This window comes from Macrotis lagotis, chromosome 1 (genome assembly GCF_037893015.1).
Source record: "Macrotis lagotis isolate mMagLag1 chromosome 1, bilby.v1.9.chrom.fasta, whole genome shotgun sequence".
NCBI lineage: Eukaryota > Metazoa > Chordata > Mammalia > Peramelemorphia > Peramelidae > Macrotis > Macrotis lagotis.
In genome coordinates this window covers 883476797-883501910 of record NC_133658.1, presented here as the reverse complement: position 1 = coordinate 883501910, position 25114 = coordinate 883476797, and the positions used below count along the sequence as shown (strand labels likewise).

The 25114-nt window shown below is 37.3% G+C and overlaps 1 protein-coding gene across 3 annotated transcripts in view; it reads left to right on the top strand.

Annotated features, from left to right (window-relative positions):
- The window catches only part of UBE4B (ubiquitination factor E4B), a 124791-nt gene extending 100211 nt beyond the window's left edge, over positions 1-24580 (top strand). For all 3 annotated transcript variants that reach the window (XM_074218490.1, XM_074218491.1, XM_074218492.1), the window contains 7 exons: positions 6048-6174; positions 14468-14612; positions 18491-18625; positions 18946-19137; positions 21678-21852; positions 22647-22793; positions 23179-24580. In XM_074218490.1, coding sequence (XP_074074591.1) covers positions 6048-6174; positions 14468-14612; positions 18491-18625; positions 18946-19137; positions 21678-21852; positions 22647-22793; positions 23179-23240 — 983 coding nt within the window. In that variant the 3' untranslated portion in view covers positions 23241-24580. The remainder of the gene's footprint in view (positions 1-6047; positions 6175-14467; positions 14613-18490; positions 18626-18945; positions 19138-21677; positions 21853-22646; positions 22794-23178) is intronic.
- The last annotated feature ends 534 nt before the right edge of the window (positions 24581-25114 follow it).

Here is a 25114-nt window from a genome sequence, read left to right as displayed (position 1 = left end):
GATCATCAAGGTAGAAAATCTAGGTAATGAAGGGGAGAGGTCCCAGGACAAAGTCTTGGGGGGGATAGAATATGGTTGCCAGCAAGAGAGAGTGAGAAAGACCAAACATTGAAGGAAACAAACTTGTCATATGGAGCAAGGCAGAATTTGAGCCTAGTTTGGAAAATCTTTTGTTTCCAAGTCCAGTGTTTTTTCCAATCCCCATATGCAATGAATTCATTATCAGTGGCAAAATGAAACTATTGCCTGCAGTGGGAAGCATGAGTTTTGACCCATTCTCAATTTAGAGCAAGATTTATGAAATGCTTGGCCAAATGAATACTATTCAAAAATATAATTTCACTTACCTCAAAGCAATAACTAGTATCTATCTAAAGTCATCAATAAACATTATCTATAGTGGAGATAAACAAGTAGCCTTCCTAATTTAAGGGCTGAAGCAGGGATGCCCATTGTCTCCACTATTATTCAATATTGTACTAGAAATGTTAGCTATAACAATAAGAGGAGAAAAAGAAATTGAAGGAATTAGAATAGACAGTGAGGAAGCAAACTATCATTTTATAGATGATATGATGGTATACTTAAAGAATTCTAGATCCTCTAGTTGAAATAAATAAAGATGTTAGTAAAGTTGTAGAATATAAAATAATCTCACCTAAATCATCAGTTTCTTTATGTATTGCCAACAAAGCCCTGTAATAAGAGAGGGAAATTACATTTAAAATAATTGTAGACAGTGTAACATAATTGGGAGTTTACCTATCAGGACAAACACAGGAACTTTATGAACACAGTTCCAAAACACTTTTTTGCACAGTCAGATCTAAATAATTGGAAAAATTAATTGCTCATGGATAGGCCAATCCAATATACTAAAAATAACAATTCTACCTATTCAGTGCCATACCAAATTATCAAAAAATTATTTTGTAGAGCTAGAAAAACAAAAGATCAAACACATCAAAGGAATTGATGAAAACAAATGTAAAAGAAGATAGTCTAGCTGTACCAGATCTTAAACTCCTTTTTTAAAGCAATAATCAGGAAAACTTTCTGGAACAAGCTAAGAAATAGAGCAGTGGATCAGTGAAATAGATTAGATATACAAAAATCAATAATCTAATAAAACCAGCTTTTGGAAGAATTCACAATTTGACAAAAATTGCTAGGAAAATTTTAAGAAAGTATTGCAGAAACTAGGTAAAGACCAAGATAATCCTTTATTGTATATCAAGATAACATTAAAATGGGTACATGATTTAAACATAAAGGGTGATACCTTGGACAAATTAGGAGAGTCAGGAACAGTTTTCCTATCATATCTGAAGAAGAAAAGAATTTATGACTAAACAAAAGATAGAAAAAATTACTAGTTATGAAATGGATAATTTTGATTTTGTAATAAAACCACTAACAAAACAAATGCAACCAAGATTAGAAAGAAAACAAAGGTGGAAACAATTTTAATAGTGAATGTCACTGATAAAGGCCTCATTTCTCATATATAGAAAATTGAATCATATTTATAAGAATATAAGTCGTTCCCCAGTTGATGAATCATCAGAGAATAAGGATAGTTAATTTGCAGATGAAGAAATCAAAATGATTTATAGTCATATGAAAAAATACTTTAAATCATTAGAGAAATGCAAATTAAAATAATTCTGAGGTATCCCTTTCACACCTATCAATTTGATTAATATGAAAAAAGAAAAATGATAAATGTTGGAGATGTGAAAAATTGGAACTCTACTGCATTGTTGGTGGAGTTATGAATTGATCCAACCATTCTAAAGTGTAATTTAGAACTGTGCCCAAAGGCCTATAAAACTGTGTATACCATTTTATCCAGCAATACCACTACTAGGTCTTTATCCCAAAGAGATTTAAAAAAAAAAAGAGGAAATATGTACTACATACATATTTGTATGAAATTATTTATAACAGCCCTTTTTGCAGTGGCAAAGAATTGGAAATTGAGATAATGCCCATGAATTGGGGAATAGCTGAACAAGTTGTACTACATAATTATAATGGAATATGTGCTATAATGATGAGCAGACAGATTTCAGAAAAACCTGGAAGGACTTATGTGAACTTAAGAAAAATAAAACAGTAGAACATTGTACACAAAAACAACATTAAAGTACTGTGAATAATTATCTCTTCTCAGCAATACAGTGATGCAAGACAATTCCAAAGGCAGAGGGATATTTATTGAACACTAATCATGGACAGGGGCTTAGATTTGCAAAGGATTTTGGCAAAGGCCAAAATATACCCCCCCCTCTCTCTTTTCTCCCACTAAATGAACCATTTCTTTTGTAAGAAAGGAAAGGGGTAAGAGGGGCAATTCATATTTAGCAACATATGTATCACCTATATCAAACACTTTATGCAATACTTCATACCTTTCATCCTGTTCTCCCCACCTTCCATGCAATAAAAGCAATGAGGTACATTTCCACAGGTTCTTGTCCTTTTTGTTTTTGCTATTAATAACCGGTTTTTGTCAACTTTTCTCATGTTTTCAATGTTGAATATTACTTGATAGTTTGCAGCATTCATCTTTTCTTGAATGTTATTTGATTTTTTTCGGTTACATGCAAAGAGCATTTTCAACATTCATCTTTTTGTAAACTTTTGAGTTCCACATTTTTCTGCTTTTCTTCCTTCCCTCTCCCCTCTCCATCACAGCAGGGAATCTGATATAGGTTTTAGATAGATAGATAGATAGACAGACAGACAGACAGACAGACAGACTATCATGTTTAACATATTTCCATATTAGTCATTTTGTGAAAGAAAAATTAGAACTAAAGTGGGGGAAAAAATGAGAAAAAAATAAAAGTTTTGAAAAGTGATCAGTCTTTGGTCTGCATTCAGACCCCATAGTATTTCCTCTGAATGTAGATTGCATTTTTTATCACATGTCTTAGAATTGTTCTTGATCACTGAACTTCTCAGAGGAGCTAAGTTCTTCATAGTTGATCATGTCACACGACATTGCTATTGACTCCTCTCACTTCACTCAGTGTCCGTTCATGCAAGTCTTTCCAAGGCTTCTCTGGAGCCTGCATGCTCATCATTTCTTTTTTTTTTTTTTTTTTGATGAACATACAGATTTCATTTATTTTGAGTTTTACAATTTTTCCCCTAATCTTCCCTCCCCCCACCCCCCACAGATGGCAATTTGCCAGTCTTTACATTGTTTCTATGGTATACATTGATCCAAATTGAATGTGATGAGAGAGAAATCAAATCCTTAAGGAAGAAAAGTAAAATATAAGAGATAGCAAGATCAGACAATAAGATAACAGTTTATTCCCCCTAAATTAAAGGTAATAGTCCTTGGTCTTTATTCAAACTCCACAGTTCTTTCTCTCGATATAGATGGTATTCTCCATCACAGATAGCCCCAAATTGTCTCTGATTGTTGCATTGAGCAAGTCCATCAAGGTTGATCATCATCCCCATGTTGCTGTTAGGTTTTTCTGGTTCTTCTTATTTCTTAAAGAACAATAATGGTACTCCATCACATTCATACATCATAGCTTGTTCAGCCATTTCCCCAACTGATAGACATCTCCCCAGTTTCCAATTCTTTCCCACTACAAAAAAAAACTGCTATAAATATTTTTGTATATGTGGGTCTTTTAGCCTTTTTGGCAATTTTTTTGAGATGTAGACCTAGTAGTGATATTACTGTATCAGTTTTATTCCCCTTTGGGCATAGTTCCAAATTGCTCTCCAGAATGCCTGTATCATTGTCCTAGTTTTCCCACATTGCCTCTACCATTGATTATTTTCCTTTTTTATTATTTTAGCCAATCTGACAGATGTGAAATGGTACCTCGAGTTGTTTTATTTTGTGTTTTTCTAATAATTATTTATAGCCTTTGTTCTTATGACCATAGATACCTTTAATTTCTTCTTCTGAAAACTGCCTGTTCATATCCCTTGACCATTTATCATTTGGGGAATGACTTGTATTCTTATAAATTTGACTCTGTTCTCTATATATTTTAGAAGTGAATCGTTTATCAAAAACACTAGCTTTGAAAATTGTTTCCCAGCTTTTTGTGCTCCTTCTAATCTTGGTTTTATTTGTTTGTGCAAAAACCTTTAATGTGCATTATCCATGTTGCATTTTATAATGTTCTCTATTTCTTGCTTGATCATAAACTGCTTCCCTCTCCATAGATCTGACAGATAAATTATTCCTTGTTCTCCTAACTAGCTTATGGTATCACCCTTTATGTCTAAATGTGGTTTTGGTACAAGGGTGAGATGTTGGTCTATGCCTGGTTTCCAGTTTTCTCAACAGTTTTTGTCATAGTGAGTTCTTATCCCAGAAGCTGAAGTTTTGGGATGTATTATTTGTAACCTTTTAGTCCTGTGTGCCTCTGGGTTCTGCTCATTTCACTCTATCTCTTCATCACATCTAATGCTCCAGTAATATTTGTATACCATGACTGTTAGGTCAGTTCCTGATTGATTGTTGTTGACTTCCTTGCCAATTCTGAGCTGTCAACAGTGCTGCTTTAACTCCTTTGGTCAGTGGAGGAGCTTTCTTCCTGTCTTTGACTTTCATAAAGTTAAATCTACCAGTAAGATCTGGTAAGAATGGCCTCACACACATTCACCTCCACCCCCACCCCCACATCCAAGCTTTTACCAAGGCCTGCTAGTTTCCCTTTTACAACCTCTCTCAAATAGACCACACCCCCCCACACCCCACCACCACACCCGGACACTGCCTCCCCCTGCAGCTCTACCTTATACCTGCATTATTATGGTAGCTGCTGGTTCACCTGTCTGCCTCAAGTCCCTCCTCATTCTCATCTATCCTCCATTCAGCCTCCAAAATGATCTTCCTCAAGTGCCTGTCTGACCATATCACCCTTGACTCATTAAACTCCCAAGTGCATCATAATCTACCTTTCCATTCTCTTACATCTTCTTTTAGCATCTGACTCAGCTAGTCCACAAACAGGACCCTCTGTTTGTTAGCTAAGGCATTTTTTTCTGGCTGGTCTCACGCCTGAAGTGCCTTCCCTTCTCCCCTCCTCCAATCTGATTATTGATCCTCTGACTTCCTTCAAGTCCCCACTAAAAACCCCACCTTCTCCAGGAAATCTCTCCTAGTGCCTCCCCTTTGTTCTTCAGCTCCTAGTCATCCTGTGTAGAGCTTGATTTATGGATATTTTGCATGTTTGGCTGTTTGCATGTTGGCTGTCTCATTCAGTTGGAAGCTCCTTGACAGCAAGGTCTGTCTTTGACTTCTTTGGGGCTCTACTTTGTGAGTAATATTCCCTTTGATTAAATGATACCTAGTTAACCCATTAGCTTGACCTTGACTCCAGCCTAACTCCTCTTAGAAGAAAGTTGAGTATCACTCTCAGAGATGGGACACCCACATTTGTGGCTTATCATGGACACACATTTGCTCTGGGGCACTTTCAGAGGTGCTGAGCAGGGGCCCATTCCCAGGGTTCAAGGTGTTTTTTTTAACCCAGAATTGTTATTCCAGTAGATAGATAAATGTGTTTGCACTTTGTCTCCCTTTTTAGACTCTGAGCTTTTCGAGGGCAGGGACTGTCTTTTGCCTTTTTTTTGTATCCCCAGCAGTTGGTATGGTTGCTGGAAAATAGGAGGTGCTTAATAATATTGAATGAGATCTCACACTGAAGCAGAACTTCATTTCATTGAATTGCTTGTGTTGCTGTTTTTTTAAGGAGTCAGAAAGGAACAAAAAAAACTGAGTTTCTAACTGTTGGTAAATTGTTTTTATCTAAATGAAGCCAAAGCCTCATTGTTGTCATTAATTTCATTTTCCTGAGATATTCTGATTTTTTTTGTTTAGCTTTGAAGAGATGAGTCTGGTGGATAAATTTGCTGACTCTTTCTCCTAAAATTAAACTAAATTGGGTGAGCTTTTTGGAAAATTTGTATGTTTAGATGTCAAGTGGTAGCAGCCCCAACAGATTTTGTCAGAAAACACATGACCCTGACAGTACCTTCTTTTCCTGTTTCTTCCCTAGATGTTGAGCACACTGGAGCCACTAGCGAATTCTATGACAAATTCACAATCCGATATCATATCAGCACCATCTTTAAAAGTCTTTGGCAAAACATAGCCCACCATGGCACCTTTATGGAAGAGTTCAAGTGAGTATTAGTTCTCCAGAATAACATTTTTATTCTTGTCAAAATGTAGGGGCTTCATTTGGCACATTTTTGGGGGGTTTCAGTTGATATGCAGTTTTCTGGATATTGTTGTTGAATTTGACTTTGATTGCTAGGCAACTATTAAAGCCATTTTAGTTAGATTTAGCCACATTTAAAGTGGCTTCTTTGCACAGACTTCTTTGGGTGCTGTGAAGAGGAAGATTCAATAAGAAAAGAGTATCTGTCATCAGGGAATATAGAAAACTATTAAATAAACTGAGACTGGTAATTTTTGGCTCAAAAGATCTGGGGAAATTTAATACAGCAGAAGAAGTTTTCATTGAGTTTTAAAGTTTGGGCAGAAATAAAGTTTAGGAGAACTTTTTGAGACTGCATGAAGCCATAGAGGTCACAGGAAATCCCTAGGTGTGCTGCGAGTTTATTTTGGGAATGGACATGGTGGAGCTGAGGTTGTAAGGCCAGAAAGGTCTCTTTGGGACCAAAAAACAGAACATCCTATTAGCCAGTTACAAATACCATGTAATCTAATGGAATTCAACTCAAGAAGTATTTATTAAGGGTCTGCACTTAATAGTTAACAGTTTTAGGCTCCTCCAGAGAAAGTATCGTATGCAGAAAAAGGAGGTGATGTTGCTTCTATTATCTGCCTTGATCAGAATATATCTACACTACTGGGCTCATTAGCCACACATCTGAGGGAAGTTGAACTGGAGAACATTCAGAGGACAGTGACAAAAGTGATGCTCTCTTGAGATTGTCCTCTGTGAGGGTCCTTGGGAAACTCAGAGAGAACATAGTGTATTGTCATTAAGTGACTGAAGGGTCCCCAACTGACTGAATTGTTATGGCCCAGAGTGAAGAGAACAGTGGATAGAAATTACAGAGGTGGATTTAGTCTGGGATCAGGAAGAGCTCTGTAACCTTCAGAACTCATTTACAAAGGAAGGGGCTACCATGTGGGTCCCCCTCACCAGAGGTCTGAAACTAAAGGTGGGATGTCCACGTTATTTATTTTATCTATCTATCTATCTATCTATTTATTTATTTATAGTGTGTCTTGGTCTCATTGGCCATTGAGGTTCCCTCTAATTCTGAAATTCAATAATTGAACTTTATTCAGTAGAAATAGTAAGCTAAGGGGCAGCTAGGTGGCACAGTGGATAGAGCACTGGCCCTGGAGTCAGGAGTACCTGAGTTCAAATTCAGCCTCAGACGCTTAATAATTACCTAGCTGTGTGGCCTTGGGCAAGCCACTTAACCCCCATTGCCTTGCAAAAACTAAAAGAAAAAAAGAAAAAGAAAGAAAGAATAAACTAATAAAGATTTTGGAGCAGAGAAGGAATATGATCAGATCTCTTCATAAAATCAGTATTCATTCAATCAGCAAACATTTATTAAGACTCTACTGTGTGTAGAACCTATTAAGTGTCAAGAGGAATGCAAAGTTTAGATTACATCTGGTCCCCTCAGAACCTAGAATTAATCAAGGTATGAGTCAAACACATGCACAAGAACGATGACCAAAACATGATAGTGCATTAGAGAATTTAAAAATAGTCATTTGTGAGATTTAAGGAGAAAGATTCTTATCAACTATGGGCATCAGGAAAGGTTTGATGGAGGAAGTGGCTTCTGGGTTGGGCATTATAGGATCAGTAGAAATTTGATAAGTCAAAGGCTGGGGACTGGGATAGGGGTTGAGGGCTAATAAACATAGGATATAATTTAAATAAAGCTTTTAAGGTAAAAGAGCCTATTTTAGTGGTCAGAGTAAGAGAAAAGATTGTGGAGTATCTTAAATGCCTGATAGAAAAAGGCAAAAAAGGAGCCATTGAAATTTTGGCACAGAAGTGAAATGATAAAATCATAGCATTTTTAATGGAATTTCTCTTTCCATCAGAAACACAAAAGTCCTACTCTTATGTCTATTGTGACATAGAAGTGGTTTTAGATTTCAAAGGCCATGCCAGTGAAATGGAAATTCTGAAAGATTTTATAAAACCAGAAGACCCCTGAGTATAGTCCTGGTTTTTTATAAGAGAACCAGCTTTAAAAACAGCATCTCTAGTCAGTCAGCCACTAGCATATAGAGTCTTTGGCATTACCTGCCATTCATGAAACATATAAAAATACAAAATGACCACCAAACCTGAGCAGTCCTCTTCCACTTTAGTAGTAATAATTGTGAGTTGGCAATAAGAGGGCAAAGTGCTAGGTATTACTCAATTTTTATATTCTTTCCCAGTATAAACATTTGAAAAGCTCTGTGTAAACTATTTGCCACATAAAAACAAGTTGATACACTATGAAAAAAATGAACAATAGACATTTAGATTCTCATTAAAATGGAAATCATAAGACATAAAGAAGTTCTAGCCAACAGAAGAATGACTCAGGTTCTCCTTAGAATAGCAAATAATGGAATTGGCAGAGTTGGTTTCATTGTGTGCCTTGGAATAAGGAAAAGTATTTGTTAGGACCTCAGTCATCCTACTTTATAGTGCTCATAATGAGAAAATAAGTAGAAGGATGACGTGAAGATAATGGTAGCTGTTGCTAAGGATGAAGTAGAGAGATTCAGATTTAGGTTTTGGTTTTGGTTTTTTTTACAAAGCAGTGCCATTAAGTGACTTGCCAAAGGTCTTACAGCTAGGTAATTATTAAGTGTTTGAGGTCACATTAGAACTCAGGTTCTCTTGAATCCAGGGATGGTGCTCTATTCACTGAGCCACCTAGCTACCCTCAATATGAATGGGTTTTTTGGCAAGGCAGTGGGGTTAAGTGACTTGCCCCAAGGTCACACAGCTAAGCAATTAAGTGTTTGAACTCAGGCCCTCCTGACTCCAGGCCTCCGAAACAGAGAAATTGAATGAAGAACTTGACAAAAAGCAGAATGAGCCAGCCTACATTCAGTTGTGATATGATTTCAAGGGATAAAGAGTATGATGGTTCTTGATTTGTTTATTGATTTATTTATTTATTGGGTTTTTCAAGGCAATGGAGTTAAGGTGACTTTCCAGAGATCACACAGCTAGGTAATTAAGTGTTTGAGGTCATATTTGAACTCAGGAGCACTGACTCCAGGGCCAGTACTCTATCCACTCTGCCACCTAATTGCCACCATGATGTTTCCTGATTAAGGAATAAAGGATGCCTTGTATTTATAGATTATTCAGAAGCCTCATGCCCACAAATGATGAATATTTTATTCATAAAGAGAATTAAATAGCTAGATTTGCAAGCACTGAACATTATCTCAAGAAACAGTGTGTTATGGGTGTCATTTCTGTCTGGATCAGCTGTGCAGGTAGATCATGGGCTTGTTAGTGCAGAAGCCAAAACTAACCAAATTAGAAGGAAACAAGATGCGATATGAAATGGCAATCTCCATCCTAACTTACTTAAATAAACTGATGAATATGAAAAAATGGGTAATTGGTCAGTCTTTTCCAAGAAATGGCTCTGGTCCAAAACCACAAGGGCAAGACCTGAAGAATTCTGAAACCTCAGCACAAGCAAATTCTTCTTCCCAGCAGAGGACAACACTGATTGAGACAAGCTGATTTACAAAACACTCCAAAGAAGATGATGGAAGAATCCCAAGTCATATTCTATAAAATAATAAAAAAAGAAACAGAGGAAAATGACACTGCAGAAAGTCAGTCTGTATACCCAATTGAGCCATAACATCCTGAGCATGTCCAAATAAAACTGCATATAGAGCAGGAAGTAGATGTGAAATGGAACAAATCTGCCAGCATTTCTAGACTGGTTTATTTACATCAACAATTACAGTATGGCCACCACATTTATACTTTAAACTTTAATACCTGTTGTAGTGGAAATGAAGACAGGGAAGTTGTTGACCCTGCATAAATATATAGAAATCTGCCTTGGAGGCAGCACAATTTTAAATGGTACTCACATTGTTTTTTTCTTGGAAGATTTCAAAAGACTGGAAAAGATCATGCATGATAATATTAATTTCCTTTCTAAAAATTATTCTTTAAATCAAAAAGATATCAATTCATTTGTGACCCATATACTTACTTTCTTTTCTCTTTTATGCCCATTTTGAAATCAAACTAGGAACAAAGAACAGTCAGGATTTGTTTATTCATTTCTTTATTTCTTTTTGACACTTACTTCCTCATCCAGGCTGAAAATGCAGCAACCACTCAGAGCTCAATATCACTGATTGACATGAGAACTTTGATCTGTTCATTTCTGATCTAGATTGGTTCCCCACCCCCAGGACTCTCCTTATGCCTCCTGTTGGCACCCCCACTCCCAAATTTGTGCCAGATATAGTGAAGCCTCCAGATAGCCTACAGAACTCTCTGAGTGAAGAGATCTATCAGTCTCAGCCTCCCTGCTGGCATGTGTTGCAGATATGGCAGGGGTGGGGGTTACACACAATTTTACGTCATTGAGCAAAATGCAAATGTATTCCCAGAGATTTTCCTCTCTCATTGTGACTAGAGTGTGCTGGCATGAAGGTCTTAGAAGATTCCTTAATGAATGCAGCATCAGAGATAATTTTATTCTACCAAATTTTGATTATCAGTCTTATGTAGAGTATGTCCTATCAATTCTCAATGGAAGAGGAATTCCCTAATAATGAATAGTAATATTCTCTAGATTAGGGTAGACATCTACTATGATAATCTTTTGATAGGTAACCTTGTATCTAGTCACATAATACTTTAGACCCTTTTCAGTGAATACCAGTCTTTGGAAAGAGAATGACATAGTAATACACATAGGAAAAATCCAAATAGATGATAGATTCACATTGACTAGACTGACATGCAGATGAATAGGCAGCCCTCTGAAATCAGCTATATGTTTTGGACTTGATCTGTGTTGAATAATGAATGATCTGGGTTGAAAATTGACTAGAGATGTCTCGGAGCTTTTACTTGTTTTGAGCTATTCACTGCCCCTAGTGCCAGTCTTTTTTTTTTTTAAGCACCAGTGTTCTCCTAGTGATCTGATATAACAAAAGGCAACTTAATGAAAAAGCATTTCTTAAAACAATGTCCTATGCACTGTGCTAAGGGTTGGAGATTCAAAAAGCAAAGACAGTACTACATTGGAAGAAGTTTCTAATGGAAAAACCCTCACCCTTGGGGAGCGGTGGCCAATGTATGGGGCACTTTGCTCAGAAAGTTACAGAGATAATGAGGAGTGGGCTCACAGGAGAATATATTAACCAAAGGAAATTTGAGAAGAATCCTAATAGTAGGTAGTCCAGATAGCATGATAAGTATAAGCAGCAGACTTTTATTATCAGCAGTGGAGTTCAAATGAAGTGGTATAAAATATATAATTAAGGATATGTGTTATTCAAAAAACCCAATTAATGAATTTAAGGGGTAATAAATGGACAGATTTGATATAGCACTAATATCCATTGAACCTATTACAGAAGGTGAAAGATCATAAGTGGTTCTAAGTAATAGTGAATTTCCATATGAGAGAGATCATATCCTAAGCTTGAAGGAGGGATTGTTTTGGCAGAAGGATAAATGTGTAATTAAATCAAAGAAAGGACAGCTGTAAGACCTGCTAGAACATTGGCAGCTGTGAGAATAGATAGAGGAAAAAAATGTTCAAGTATAATCAACAGGACTTAGGAACTGAGGTTATGTAAAAAATGAATGAGAGTAGTGAGTCAAAGGTCAAGTTTTGAACATTAGACTGGACAGATACCACCGCCAGAACTGGGGAAGTCAAAAGGAGAAGTCAGTTCAAGGGAAGAGGACTTCTGTATGAAAGTAATGTTTGCACTTAGATTGCTCAGCATTGAGATGTACTCAGGTGAATGGGATCAAAAGGAGTCTACATAAATACCTTTTTATAAGGTCATTGTTTTATTGATAACTTTTTAAAACATCACTTGTTTTCTAGCAAATTCACCTTCTACATGAATCTCACTGAATTCTCCCTTGCAGCTAAATCAGCAGATTAATCATGTTAAACAGTGCACATACAGTCTGCACCTGTACTCCACTATCTTGATATCTTTGTTATGCAAATTGTTTTTGTTTTAATTACTTCTGTACTTCATACATAGTCCTTCCATGTTTCCTAGAATTTATAACTGCCATTTCTTGAATAGCTCAATAATAACATATTACTATTGTTACATTCATATGCTACAGTTTGTTCCACAATTCCTCACTCATCTGGCATTTAGTTGATTTACAATTCTTTGTTAGCACAAAAAAGTGCTCTTATAGATATTTTTGTCTGTATGAAGTTCTCCCTTTCTTTTGAGTCATGTGTCTGATATTGATACTGTGGAATCTAAAAAGTACAGTTTACCATATTTACTAGTATGATTCCAGATTGGTTTCCAAAATAACTGAACTCTTCATAGCTCCATCCATAGTACAAGTGAACCTATCTTCCCATAGTCCTTCCCAATATTTACCATTTCCATCATTTTTCATATTTGCCTAAGGTATAGTTTGGGTTTGTATGAGACAGAATAACCTCTGAATTGCTTTCTATTTGCATTTCTGGGAGTGATTTGGAGCTTTCTTTCATACAGTTATTGATAGTTTACATTTCTTCTAGAGTTAATGAGGTAGCATAATGGAATGAGGCTAAGACCTGGAGCCAGGAAGACCAGAGACTAAATCTAGCTTCATATTTACTATCTATGTGACCCTGGGCAAGTCATTTAACCTCTCTCTCTCTCTCTCTCTCTCTGCATCATATTCCTCACTGAGGATAATGACATCATTGTCTTCCAGCCTTGTTGTCAGCAGAGAATATTTGTAAAGCATTTAACACATAGTAGATACTTTCCTTTTCTTTCCCTTCTTTTGATCAATTCTGTTTTGGGGATTAGAATTCTATCCCTCTCTCAATGAATTTCTGCAGAGTTAAAATAAACGGAACTAGAAGAGATTACCCAGGAACTTTAACAATGTAAATGTAAAAAGGCATGTTTTAAGTAATTAGAAAAACTAGTAGTGGTCCCAGAAAATGAAATCCCAGAGGCAGGCAGGCTGAGGACAGAATATTGTAGAAAGTAGCAGCTCACTCTGCTTGTTTTTCCTTAACCATTTGTGTTTGTTAAAAAGAAGGGTTCTTTTAAAGGTTCATTTTTTTGAAGTTGATTGCTATAAAAGCAAAAGGCATCAATAAAGCTTTTTTTTTAGTAATTCTCTCACTAGTCATAACTGTGTGTGAGACACCTTTTTAAATGTTTTTTTTCCCTCTGTGACATTTTATATTTATCTGAAGTTAATCATGGATTAGTGTAAGATAGTAATCTAAACAAGTTACTGCCAAACTTCTTTCTACTTTTCCCAGCTTTCTTCTCAAATAGGCAGTCCTGTATCTAGTTAGTATACTAAGGTGTTCACTTATTAATAGTTCTCACTATCTACTTTGTTCTACTGTTCTATTTTCTAACAAGTACCAAATAGTTCAGCTGAATACTATCTTAAGACATAGTATGAGATCTGATAATGCTAATGGCTCCTTCATTGCTGCTATTGTCATTACATTCTTTTGTTTCTCCAAATGAAATGTATTTTCTAGTTCTAAGAAGCACTTGGCACTTTGCTGGAGCACTAGATCTTTAAAATTATATAGATAGATAGCATTATAATTTTCATTATATTGCCCCAGCCAAGCTATGAGCCAATGTTTCCAATTATATAAGACTTTATTTCTGTAAAGTATATTTTGTATTTATTTAACCCCAGTGTGGAAGATTATGGTAAATATTTATGCAATTTTTAGTTATTTAAATGAAATTTCCTTCATTTCCTTTTTGTTTTTGTTATCATTCTAAAGAAATGCAGGCAAATTTTGTATCTCACTACTTCATTGAAGCTACTAATTATTCTGGTTAATTTCTTTATTGATTATCTAAGGGTTCTATTAGAGTTCTCTCATACTTCATTTCCTTTTGGACCTCAGTTGAGTCGTAACATGTTTCCAATCCCAGACTGATTGGAGCCTGGCATCTACAACAACTAGTTTGGATTACATATTAGTTATAGATTATTTTTAAAGGGTAAAAAAAAAAGAAGGAACAAAAATCCAGTGAAGCAATCAGTCTGTGATGTATGTGAAGAATAGTTTAGATTGCTTGTGCCAAGAACAATACTGTCATAGGAATATTGTTGACCATCCAAGGTAGTTCTTCCTGTTCTTCTGAAGGACATCTGTTCTGTCTCCTCAGAGCCTTTTTTGCTTCTTGCGGGGGTGATACATAAACATGTATGCATTTTGCTTGCTTTTCCAGTTCTGGGAAACAGTTTGTTCGGTACATAAACATGCTGATAAATGACACAACGTTTTTGTTGGATGAGAGTTTGGAGTCCTTGAAGCGGATCCATGAAGTGCAAGAAGAAATGAAGAACAAGGAACAGTGGGACCTGTTGCCTCGGGTGAGGAATGTGTCTGTCCCCAGAGGACCCTGTATAGCCTTTCTGTGAACTTGTCTTTTGGAGACTTTGCAGGTCTTCTCTGTAGATGATGCATTGATTTCACTCACCTGATCAGTTGGGAGATGACTGTCTATTGTCTTGAGTCAATTATGAATCAGAAATAGGTTTAGAGGTGAAAAATATTTTCAGATTTGGTGTACAGCTGCTTATTGATTGATTTGACTTTTAAGATCTCTCTCAAAATGCATCCTGAAAACTTTACCTGCCTTATAGTTTCTGAAGAGTTTTTCTGGAGAAAAACTTTTATTGTTGACCATATTGACTTATATTTGGGAAGGAAACTAAATCACCTCTTGGTTTCTGTTTGCTAGAGAGAAATTTGATGCTTTTTTTAGGCTTATCTCTATTGACTAAAATATTCAAAGTGTTATTTATGGTAGTAATTAAAAAATGAATGAATCTTTGTTTCAAATTAATGTAATAATGGTATTTTGCCAAGTATAATATAGAAGCTCTCTTGCTGAGGGAATCTGCCCCTTCACAATATTATAGGCTTCACTTCTTTTGACATGGATTTGATTAGGTCTCCAAGGTAATATGATTGTTCTAATGTAACAACCTGAACAAATGCACCTCCAAAGCTATTGGGCATTAATCCACATCAAAACTTGATTTGGAATTGGATTTCTCTATGGAATCATGACTGTTGTCCAAAAGGGAAGTCCCCTCGGTGTGAAAGCAGGGACATTTTTAAAATCTGTAAAGATTTCTCCAAATGAAGATAAAGAATTCCTTCTGTGAGAAAGCCAAAATATAGCTCATCTGCTAGCTTATGGCAAATGTAGAAAAGGTTTGCTCAGTAAATAATGGGATCACATATTTAGTTGCTATTATTTGAATGTATTCCTCCCCCCCCGACTTAATGATACCTTTTGAATGACATGGAAAATGTAAAGCAACTTTTAGCATGTTATGCCTTTCATACTTTGGAAGCTTTAATAATCATCCTCCTTTTTATGCATGACCCCTGCCAGAGATCATGCCCTTATATCTTGCCCAGTATTTTTCTGGCCTACCCCCACCCCCCTTGCCTTTAGTCATCAGATACCCTTTTGAGCATGTCATTCTTCCAGTCTAAAACTTTACCTGACTCCCCATTTCATCGGTGTTAATATAGGATAAACTCAACATCTGACTTTGCCGAGCCTCCACGATTTAGTACCAACCTTATCTCCCAGCAGTTTTGTCCAGGAACTTGAAGTCAAGCCCCTAGGGATGACTTGCCAGGCGTCCATCACAGTTTTAGCCTCTGTGCTTTAGAATGCAACTACCCTTCCCATTTAGTTAGAAGTAGTTAGAACCCTCATTCTCTCACCCACTCCTTCCATCCCCAAATCCTGCTGACCCTTCAAGTGCCTGCTTCCATGCTGTGCCTCAAGGGTGGCTGGCCTCAGCAGTCACGGATAAAGGCCTTCTCTCCTTCCTTTGCACTCCTCCAGCATTGCTTCTTTGTAGCAAGCACTTAACACAGGCATGACATGACCATTGGAGCTCTTTCGCCATATCTTTTAGATTGTATATCCTCTGTGAGCTAGGACCTTTTCACAATAGTATACTGCACATAGTAGGCACACAATAAATCCTTGTTGAATGAATGAATGTCTTTGCTGATGTACAAAATGCTAGTTCTGCTAAGTTAAGGCTATTAGAAATAACTCATGTCACTTTTAGTCAGATTCAATACTACTATGTCTAAACTTCATGCTTTGGTATTTCTTTATCTCTCCCAGTTCAATCTCTCAGTTATTGTTCTAAAACTTAGATGAATGGGAGGAGATGATACAGTTTAGGAGGAAACAGGAGAGGGCTTGAAGCTATTCTAAGTACAGGCAGCTTTTTCTGGGGTAACAGTGGGAGGGGTCAGAAGTATGGAGTGAATCTATTTAAGGGTGGGAAAAAACCTCAGGCCTGTTTGGAACTAGGAGCTAGGAAAGGGTTTAGGAATTTAAAGTGAGACTTTTCTTCATTGATGAAATATGGGGGTGGTGATAATTTTATTCTCTACCTCCTCTTCGGTAGTATGAGGGAAGTATTTTGTGAACCTGTCAAGCCCCATAAAAATGTGATACATTCTTTTGATTGTGGCAGAAGATTATATGGACACAGATCTAGGTGTGCACCCCATCTCTGACCCATCCTGGCTTTGTGACCTCTCAGAGCCCCAGATAATATTCATAGACTAGAAGCTGCTGAAGCACAGAACGTGGCTTAAGGAAATTTATTTTGACAGCTATGGACTGGAGAATGGAGGCAGAAAGATCACTTAGGAAACAACTGCAGTGGTTCAGGCAAGAGTTTGAAATGTCTAATTAGCAATTAGTGTTGCAGGATTGATGCTCATAAAGGAAACTGGGTTACATATATAGATGTGGGAGTCATCTTTATAGAGATGTGAACTGCTGAGGTCAGCAGAACACAAAGGATAGGGAGGACTCAGACCAGAGCCTTGGGAACACCATTAGAGTAATTTCAATAATAAACCATCAAAGCACTCAGAGAAGGAGGGGACCTAGTAGGAAAGCCAGGAGAGAGTAGTGTCTTAAAAACCCAGAGAGTAGAGAGAGAATAGGAAGAGCAGAAGCATCGGATGGGGCCAAGAAGTCCAGAAGGATGAGGATTTTAAAAAAAACAACTCACATTTAACACTTAAGAGATCTCTGGTAATTGGAGAGTACAGTTTAACTGGGTGATGAGGTCAGAAGCCAAACTACTGAAGACTGGAGAGCAAAGAGGAGGGGTCGGAAGGGTGAAGCAAATCTATTTAAGGGTGGGAAAAGATTCAGGTGTGTTTGTAACTAGGAGCTAGGAAAGAGAAGAGGATAAAATGCAGGGGACGACTGTACAGGAGAATGTCTGGAGGGGCTCACTTTGGCAAGAAGAAGGGTCACCTTGGGTTGGAAGGGCAGAGCAAGTCTTAAGGGCCTTATACTTACTTCACACCTCTATTTTCTCATAAAGGAGGCAGGCCTCAGCTGAAAGAGAAGGGAGGAAAGTGTGGGAATCTTGAGGAGACAAGAGAAAGTTTACAGTTACTTCCAAGGAGGAGTTGGTAGGAAATTCATCAGGGAGGAATCGGGAAGATTGCTTTGCTACAGTAAATGCCCAGTCAGGTTCATATGCTTTATTCATTGAAAGGACCCCTCACATCCCCAGTCAGGGCTCATTTATTCTTTATACACAGTTCCAAAAAGCTGTTACTTCACTCATAGCAGACTAGGAGGACCAATTTAGAAAATACAAGATTACTCAAGCCAGGCACCTGGATAAGATGAAGAAGAGAGACCCCGATGGGGAGAAACAGAGGGAAGAGAAAAGCCAGAGAAATTGAACATAAGAATTAAAAATACTGGGATGGCTGGCTAGGTAGCGCAGTGGATAGAGCACTGGCCCTGGAGTTAGGAGTACCTGAGTTCAAATCTGGTCTCAGACACTTATCGCCTAGCTGTGTGGCCTTGGGCAAGGCACTTAACCCCATTCATTGCCTTGCAAAAAAACTTAAAAATAATAAAAAAAAATCATTGTAGGCCTTTTAGAGTAGGGACAAATGGTCTCTATCCTGAGTTCTGTTTTCCCTGAGCTAGCTAAGAATTTTCATAGCCAAGTAATTAATGAAAAGATCTATTTTATTTTTATTCCAAATCTTAAATTCTGGAAACATTTCCTTCTAAAATAGTTAAACCTTTGACATTTTTGTTAACTGATAAAATTCCCTGGAACAGAGATGGCTTCTCATTTGCCTTTGGGATTTCCATGATCTTTTGGTGAGTAACCAAGGGATGATGCTGGTGTTGTATCTGACATTGGTTACTTGTTCCTAGGACCAGCAGCAGGCTCGTCAGTCTCAGCTCGCTCAGGACGAGCGTGTGTCTCGCTCTTATCTTGCACTAGCAACAGAAACAGTGGATATGTTCCATATTCTCACCAAGCAAGTCCAGAAGCCTTTCCTCAGACCTGTGAGTGAAGATTCTTTGTTTGCTGTGTTCACTTCTCAGTCTGCTCTTTCTGGAGTCACCATGTAATATTAATAGTTGGAAGGCCTAGAAATTTAGACTTCCAGTTCTTGGAACATTAGCATTCAAACATTTATTGGGAATTACAAATTGATCTCTCATTCTAGCTTGAGGGTAGAGTGAATGGAACAAGGGGAATGAGTGCAGCCACCATAAAAGTTACAAATTCATATAATTCCTGCTTCATAAATGCAGAAGAGCCTTTTGTTTTTGGTCTCACTATTTTTGGCATTTTCAGTTTCTATATTTCTTTGGTTTTCTAGGAACTTGGACCACGCTTGGCTGCTATGCTGAACTTTAATCTTCAGCAACTCTGTGGCCCCAAGTGCCGTGACCTGAAAGTGGAAAACCCTGAGAAATATGGGTTTGAACCAAAGAAGCTCTTGGACCAATTGACAGATATTTACCTGCAGCTAGACTGTGCCCGTTTTGCCAAGGCCATTGCCGATGACCAGGTGAGTGTCAGAGGGTGAAGCCAGCTCTTGACTTAGAAGTCTCCTTATCCTGTGGGCTTCATTATGCAGTTCTTGGCTGACAATGACAGATTACTTGTTTTTTTCTAATGATTTTCAATCTAAAAATGGGAGGAGCAGGTTTTTTAAATTGCATTTGGTAGAATGGTATCATATAAATAAATATAGTGATGACTCACACAGATAGATGCTCAGGGCTGCTTCCTATGTATGTTATGGGGTGAGTCAGAGTATCTTAGAATTTGAAAACATCAGACTTCACATAACCCATCCTATACCTTAAAAAGAATCTATTCTACAATAAATAACGTATGTTTAGCAGAGTGTCTGGGACAGAGTAGGAGCTTATTAATCATCTATTGGAATTGGAATGATAAGAAGAGAAATGTAAATTATAACAGTTCTCAGTTTCTGGGTATAACTTCGAAAATTTTGGTATATCCTCAACATTTGATTCAGATTCCCATTGGTGGAAATCTGGGTCCAAAGGTATGGACAAGGGCAGCTAGGTGGTGCAGTGGATAGACTGCCTGCCCTGGAGTCAGGAGACCCTGCGTTCAAATTCGGATCAGACACTTAATAATTACCTAGCTGTGTGACTTTGGACACATCACTTAACCCCATTGTCTTAAATTTAAAAAAAAAACAAAACCTTTTTTTTAAGATATGGATAGTTTCTGGGATATGTGAACATGTTTTTAAAACATTTTTTATAACTATTTCAGTGTAAATAGTTCCTTTTATAATCTTATGCCTTTAAAAACTTTATTCTGAGAAGGGACTTCACTAGATTTAATTCATTAAAGGTTCAGGACTCTGGAATTTTTGTAACTGGGATGGCTCATGCAGCTTCTGAGATCTCCTAACTTAGAGACTGTGTTATTCTGTGAAATAGGTTTGTAAATACTTACAAACAGATAATGTTTTCCACTGATGCAGATTCAAGATAGGAAAATATGGAGATTGATGAAAATGATTGCAACAGGAAAAAAAGGAAGCTCAATGTCAGGGAAAGAAGAAAATGAAGCCTCTGCTTCAGATTTTGGTATAAATAGTATAAATGAATCCATATTCCATTTCTTTTTTCAGTGGGGTCTTTTAGTTTCATCAACACAAAAAATCAGTGTCCTCAAGCTGAAATTTTTTGTGAAAAAGGTGGAAACATTTTCACATATGCTTATGTTACTGAGCTTTTTTCCCCTATTCCTTTACCAGAACAGGAGATCTAGGAGGGGGAGTGAGGGGTTTCTACATCACCAAGGGGAAATAGCACTTTCAGTCCTCAAACAAGACTTCCTATAAAGAAGTGGTCCTCAAAAACATTTGACATTGATTTTAAAAATAGAGGAGATCAGTGCATGACAAGAAAAGGGAGAATCAGAACTAATGTGCTCTATATCTATAATTCGATAAGCATTGGTTTCTTAAGCTCAAAACCAAAAGCATATGAATTTGGATTGTGTTTCCATAAGTACATAGTTAATTCACTTCAGAGCCTTTTCCATTTTAGACCTATGTGGAAGGATTTTGGTTACATTTTTATCAGGTGGCAAAAAGAGAAAACAGCAAGGAACTGGGCAGTATTGGGTTTTTCAAAAGAATACTTGTAAAGTAGAGAACACAGAAAGCACTTAGAAAAGAGATTCATAGAGCCTTTTAATCAACATTTCCCAGATTTAATGTCAACACTCTAAAGGTAAGGCAGAAGATGCTTTTCCTTGAGATAAATATCCTGACTTATTCCCTTTTTAGTTTATTTTTTGGTCAAGAAAGAAAAGGGAAAATGATTTTTAAAAATTGATTTATGCTGCCTGTGGGGACTGCAGACTTTTCTGAGTGAATCTGGTTTCCTGCAGTTTGCTGCAGCAAACTGGCTGCTTCCCAACATTCTTCCTACTGCATGCTTGCTAATTTTTGCAGCAAGATGTTCAGCTCCCTGGGGGAAAAACAGATGGAGGCCTCCTTCTTTCTACAATAAGGGTGGTGTCATAGGAATAAACAAGTTAGTTGTCACAGAGATTTGTTCATCTCTGCCTGGTGCAGCAACTCTTGCCTGTTAGCCAGTGAGCACAGCCTTTGGTCTAAAGCCATTCTGAAGGTCTCGGAGATGTTGCCTGGGTAGATGTCAGGCTTGCCCTGACCTGGGAGCTTCCTAGATTTGGTACTTTTGCTCTTATAGTCTGCATCCATGTCACTAAATTATGGCCCAAATTTTATGTGATTAAGTAAATGCAGTTAACAAAACCAAAGAAGCAGATAAAGGTTTTTTATGTGCAGATTTCTTTTATTTTGCTTCTTGTTGTGGAAGTAAAAGATATTATTTCCCCAGAAAGTCCTTCCACCTGATCTGAGTCTTCCAAATCCAAGGAATCTAGAGAAGCTAAAATACCTTAAATTGGAATTGATTGTGAATTAGAGAGAACGATCCCTTCAATGCATTTCTGTTTATGAATACTTCTTGAAACTAGTATTCTACTTTGGATTGAATCTGCTTTATTTCTTGCTTGGAAACTTCTTTTCAGAGGTCATATAGCAAGGAGCTATTTGAAGAGGTGATTTTGAAGATGCGCAAAGCAGGAATAAAGTCCACAATAGCAATAGAGAAGTTTAAGCTGCTGGCAGAGAAGGTAGAGGAAATAGTAGCCAAGAACGCCCGGGCCGAAATCGATTACAGTGATGCTCCAGATGAATTCAGAGGCAAGCTGATTGCATTTCTTTTGAAAATGAAATGATTGTAGAGTTGTATAACTTTTTAAAATATTTTATGATTTTTTTTAATTGCAGTGATTTCTCTTTGAAGTGGTTCTTCTTTTTCCCTTTCCCTGTTTTCCCCTTCCTTGTGCCCCAGGTTTGTCTTATTTCACAGACTCACAGTTGAAAGGGACCCCAGTGACCCTCTAGTCCTGCTCATATCTGAAACAAATTCCCTCTATGATTTATTAACAAATGAGCATTCAGCCTTTGCTTAGAGACCCTCAGGGGAGGGGAACCCCACTCCATCCTGAATCAGGTCTTCTCATTTGGGGTATTGTTCATTTCCTCTGACTGTAAACTTACCTCCTGGAAACATCCACCCACTCTCCCAAGTTTTTTACCCTATTGGTCCAGAGAAGACTTGTTTAATCTGTTCTCTTTAAGCCTAATCAAACAGCCCTTATACAAATTAGAATTTCACTTTGAAAAAGAAAAATTCCAAGAATTCCTGAGATGATGAAGATCCTTTTCTATCTTCTTTATTATACAAAGCCTTTGAGAATCTGACATTATGTCTCTGTTCCCTTCTCAGCAACAGCTGTCTCCCCAAAGAGCAAAGCACATGAACTGATCCAGTTCTTCTCTTCATGCAAAACTGGATGAATTAGCAGAGACTTAGATTTAAATTGATTTCCTTTTGAAGTTTGTTTTTCCAGTATCTGGAAAAGAATCCTTGCCTTGTTGTGCCCCAGAGTGCTAGGCTTAGGTTTTTAATGGCAATATCATTATCTTCTCAGACCCATTAATGGACACCCTGATGACTGACCCAGTGAGGTTGCCCTCTGGCACCATCATGGACCGTTCGATCATTCTTCGGCACCTGCTGAATTCACCCACGGACCCCTTCAATCGACAGATGCTGACAGAGAGCATGCTGGAGCCAGGTACTTCTCCGGATGATTCAGGGTGAAGAGCCAGTACCAGGGCAGAACATGTTGAGTCTCTTGTATCTTTGACTTACAGAAGATGATGATATAATTCCCATCTGAAATATAGATTAATCAGAGTCAACCAGTTCCACAACCTTTGCAGTGTCTAGTTTCATAAATCCATGAAAATGCCTGTTGTTCTTCTCTGACATATAATGCCTCTTTCTTCCCTTCCTAGTCCTGTTTTTCCCTCTCTAGTATTTTCACCACACAGTTTATCAAAAGGATGACTTTTTCTTCCCAATTTGGAGGCCTATAGGTATCTTTACTTAGGGGGAAGAAAACCTTCATTTTTGGAGCATTAAATCTTTATTTCCTTTTTTTTTTTTTTCTACTTCAGTGCCAGAACTGAAAGAACAAATCCAAGCCTGGATGAGAGAGAAACAGAACACTGATCATTAGGTTGCCCTGCTTCCCCCAGCTTGAAGCAGTTAGGCCTCTTGAGGCCGGCGGGAGCAACCTTTGCAGCAGTGATGCTGGTTAATCATTGAAGGATGGAGGTGGCAGAGGATGCAGAGGACCCACCAGCAGTGACTTACAGCAGAGACCTGGAAGGACATCAGTGAGAGGAAGCGCCTAATTCTTGTACATATATTTAAGTGATAAAGATGGTCAATAGCTTGGGGGACATATTAGGAGGTGGCTCATGTTGCAAAACATATCCTTCAAGGTCACAATTGGGGTTTTTGCAGCTGTAACATTTTAGCAATGATGAATGGATCTGGGCAGCATCCCTTCAACTTTATTTTTTACAAAAAGATATCCGTTGATTTGATTGTGATTAGAACTTTGGACATTTTGCTGCTAAAGAATCTTATTTTCTCCTTTTCCCTGCCCCCACTTGCACTGCTGTTTGGTTTTTCTTTTTTTTTAAGTGATGCAAAAAAAAAAAAATGAGAAAAGAAACTCCTTTTTCCCCTGGCCCTCTAAACACATATATTCTATGAAATAACTGTGCCTGCAACAAAGTGTTAATCCTGGGATCGTATTTTTATATCATATTCACATATTTGGATTTGGTTTTTTTTTTTAATTGGTTTTAGGTGACACGTGATTTTAAAAAAGGGTAAAATATTTTCAGGATTTGGATTTTTTTTTTCTTTTGAAATGTCCCTTTTAAAAAGATTTTTTATTGTGAACTAAATGAAGAGAATCTTGTTGCTCTGGTCCTTTTAATAAGCCCTGAAATAGGAATCTAAGAAAACAGCTGCAGAAAGGGAAGTGTTTGAGTAAATCAGGACTTAAATGACGTGTTGTTGGGGGGTTTTGTTTTGTTTTGTTTTGTTTTTTTTATTTTAAAACTGGTGATGTACTATGCTAAGGGACAGTTCGAAACCTTTCCTATTTACCTCCAAGGAGGTAAATAAATTCCTCAACTCTTGAATTTGTGAGTTTGGGAGCAGGGGTTATTTTTATGTTGAAAACTAGTTTGTGTCCATGGCTTGGCCTTACCAAAGCAGAAAGAGTGTGGGAAATGTTAAAAGCGTGTTTTTCTAAACAGCAACACATGCAAGAAGATTTTGTATTACTGCCCCTGCATACAATACTTGAATTCTTGAATTTCCTTTTGGGGGGAAAAAAGGATTTTGAAACCACGAAGTGTTTTAAAGAAATTAAGCCTGTTTAAAAAATTTTGTTTTTCTTTTCCTATTTCTTTTTTTTTTCTCCACTGACCGTGTCCTCTGTTCAATTCCTGACTCTTGAACTACAATAAATGGTGATCTACATTCACAAGGAACCTTTTTAAAGAGTCTCCTCTTTTCTTTCAGAGGGGATAAAGGGGTGGGTGAAGAAACTGAATGAGGGCCATGTCCCTTTGATTGTAGTGAATTATCTTTTGTTGGTACAATTGAGAGCTTCTGAATTTATTATACTTCCTTTGTTGTTTTTTATATTTTGACATTTGGTTCTCACTATTGCCTTGGTCACACAATGGAAGGTGAAGACAATGCAAGATTCCACTGTTATGTTGATGTTTTTATTTTTTAAGATTCAGTAGAGCAAAATATGGCTTTAAGACTCAACATTTTTGTTTGCTATATGCTTGTTAAAATTCTGCATATTTACCATTAGATGCATTAGTAGAAAGAATTTTGCTCAACTATCCTCCAAACATTTCCATGGGACAAGTCACAAGAGAGTGGAGACCTATTCATCAAAATTTGTCACCATCATGAAGGCTGTCCAATGAAAGGTTTAGTTGGAAGAGAGACTCTCTATAGAAAAAGTCTTCCAGATTTTCTTTTTTTTTTTTCAGATTGCATTATAATGACTGC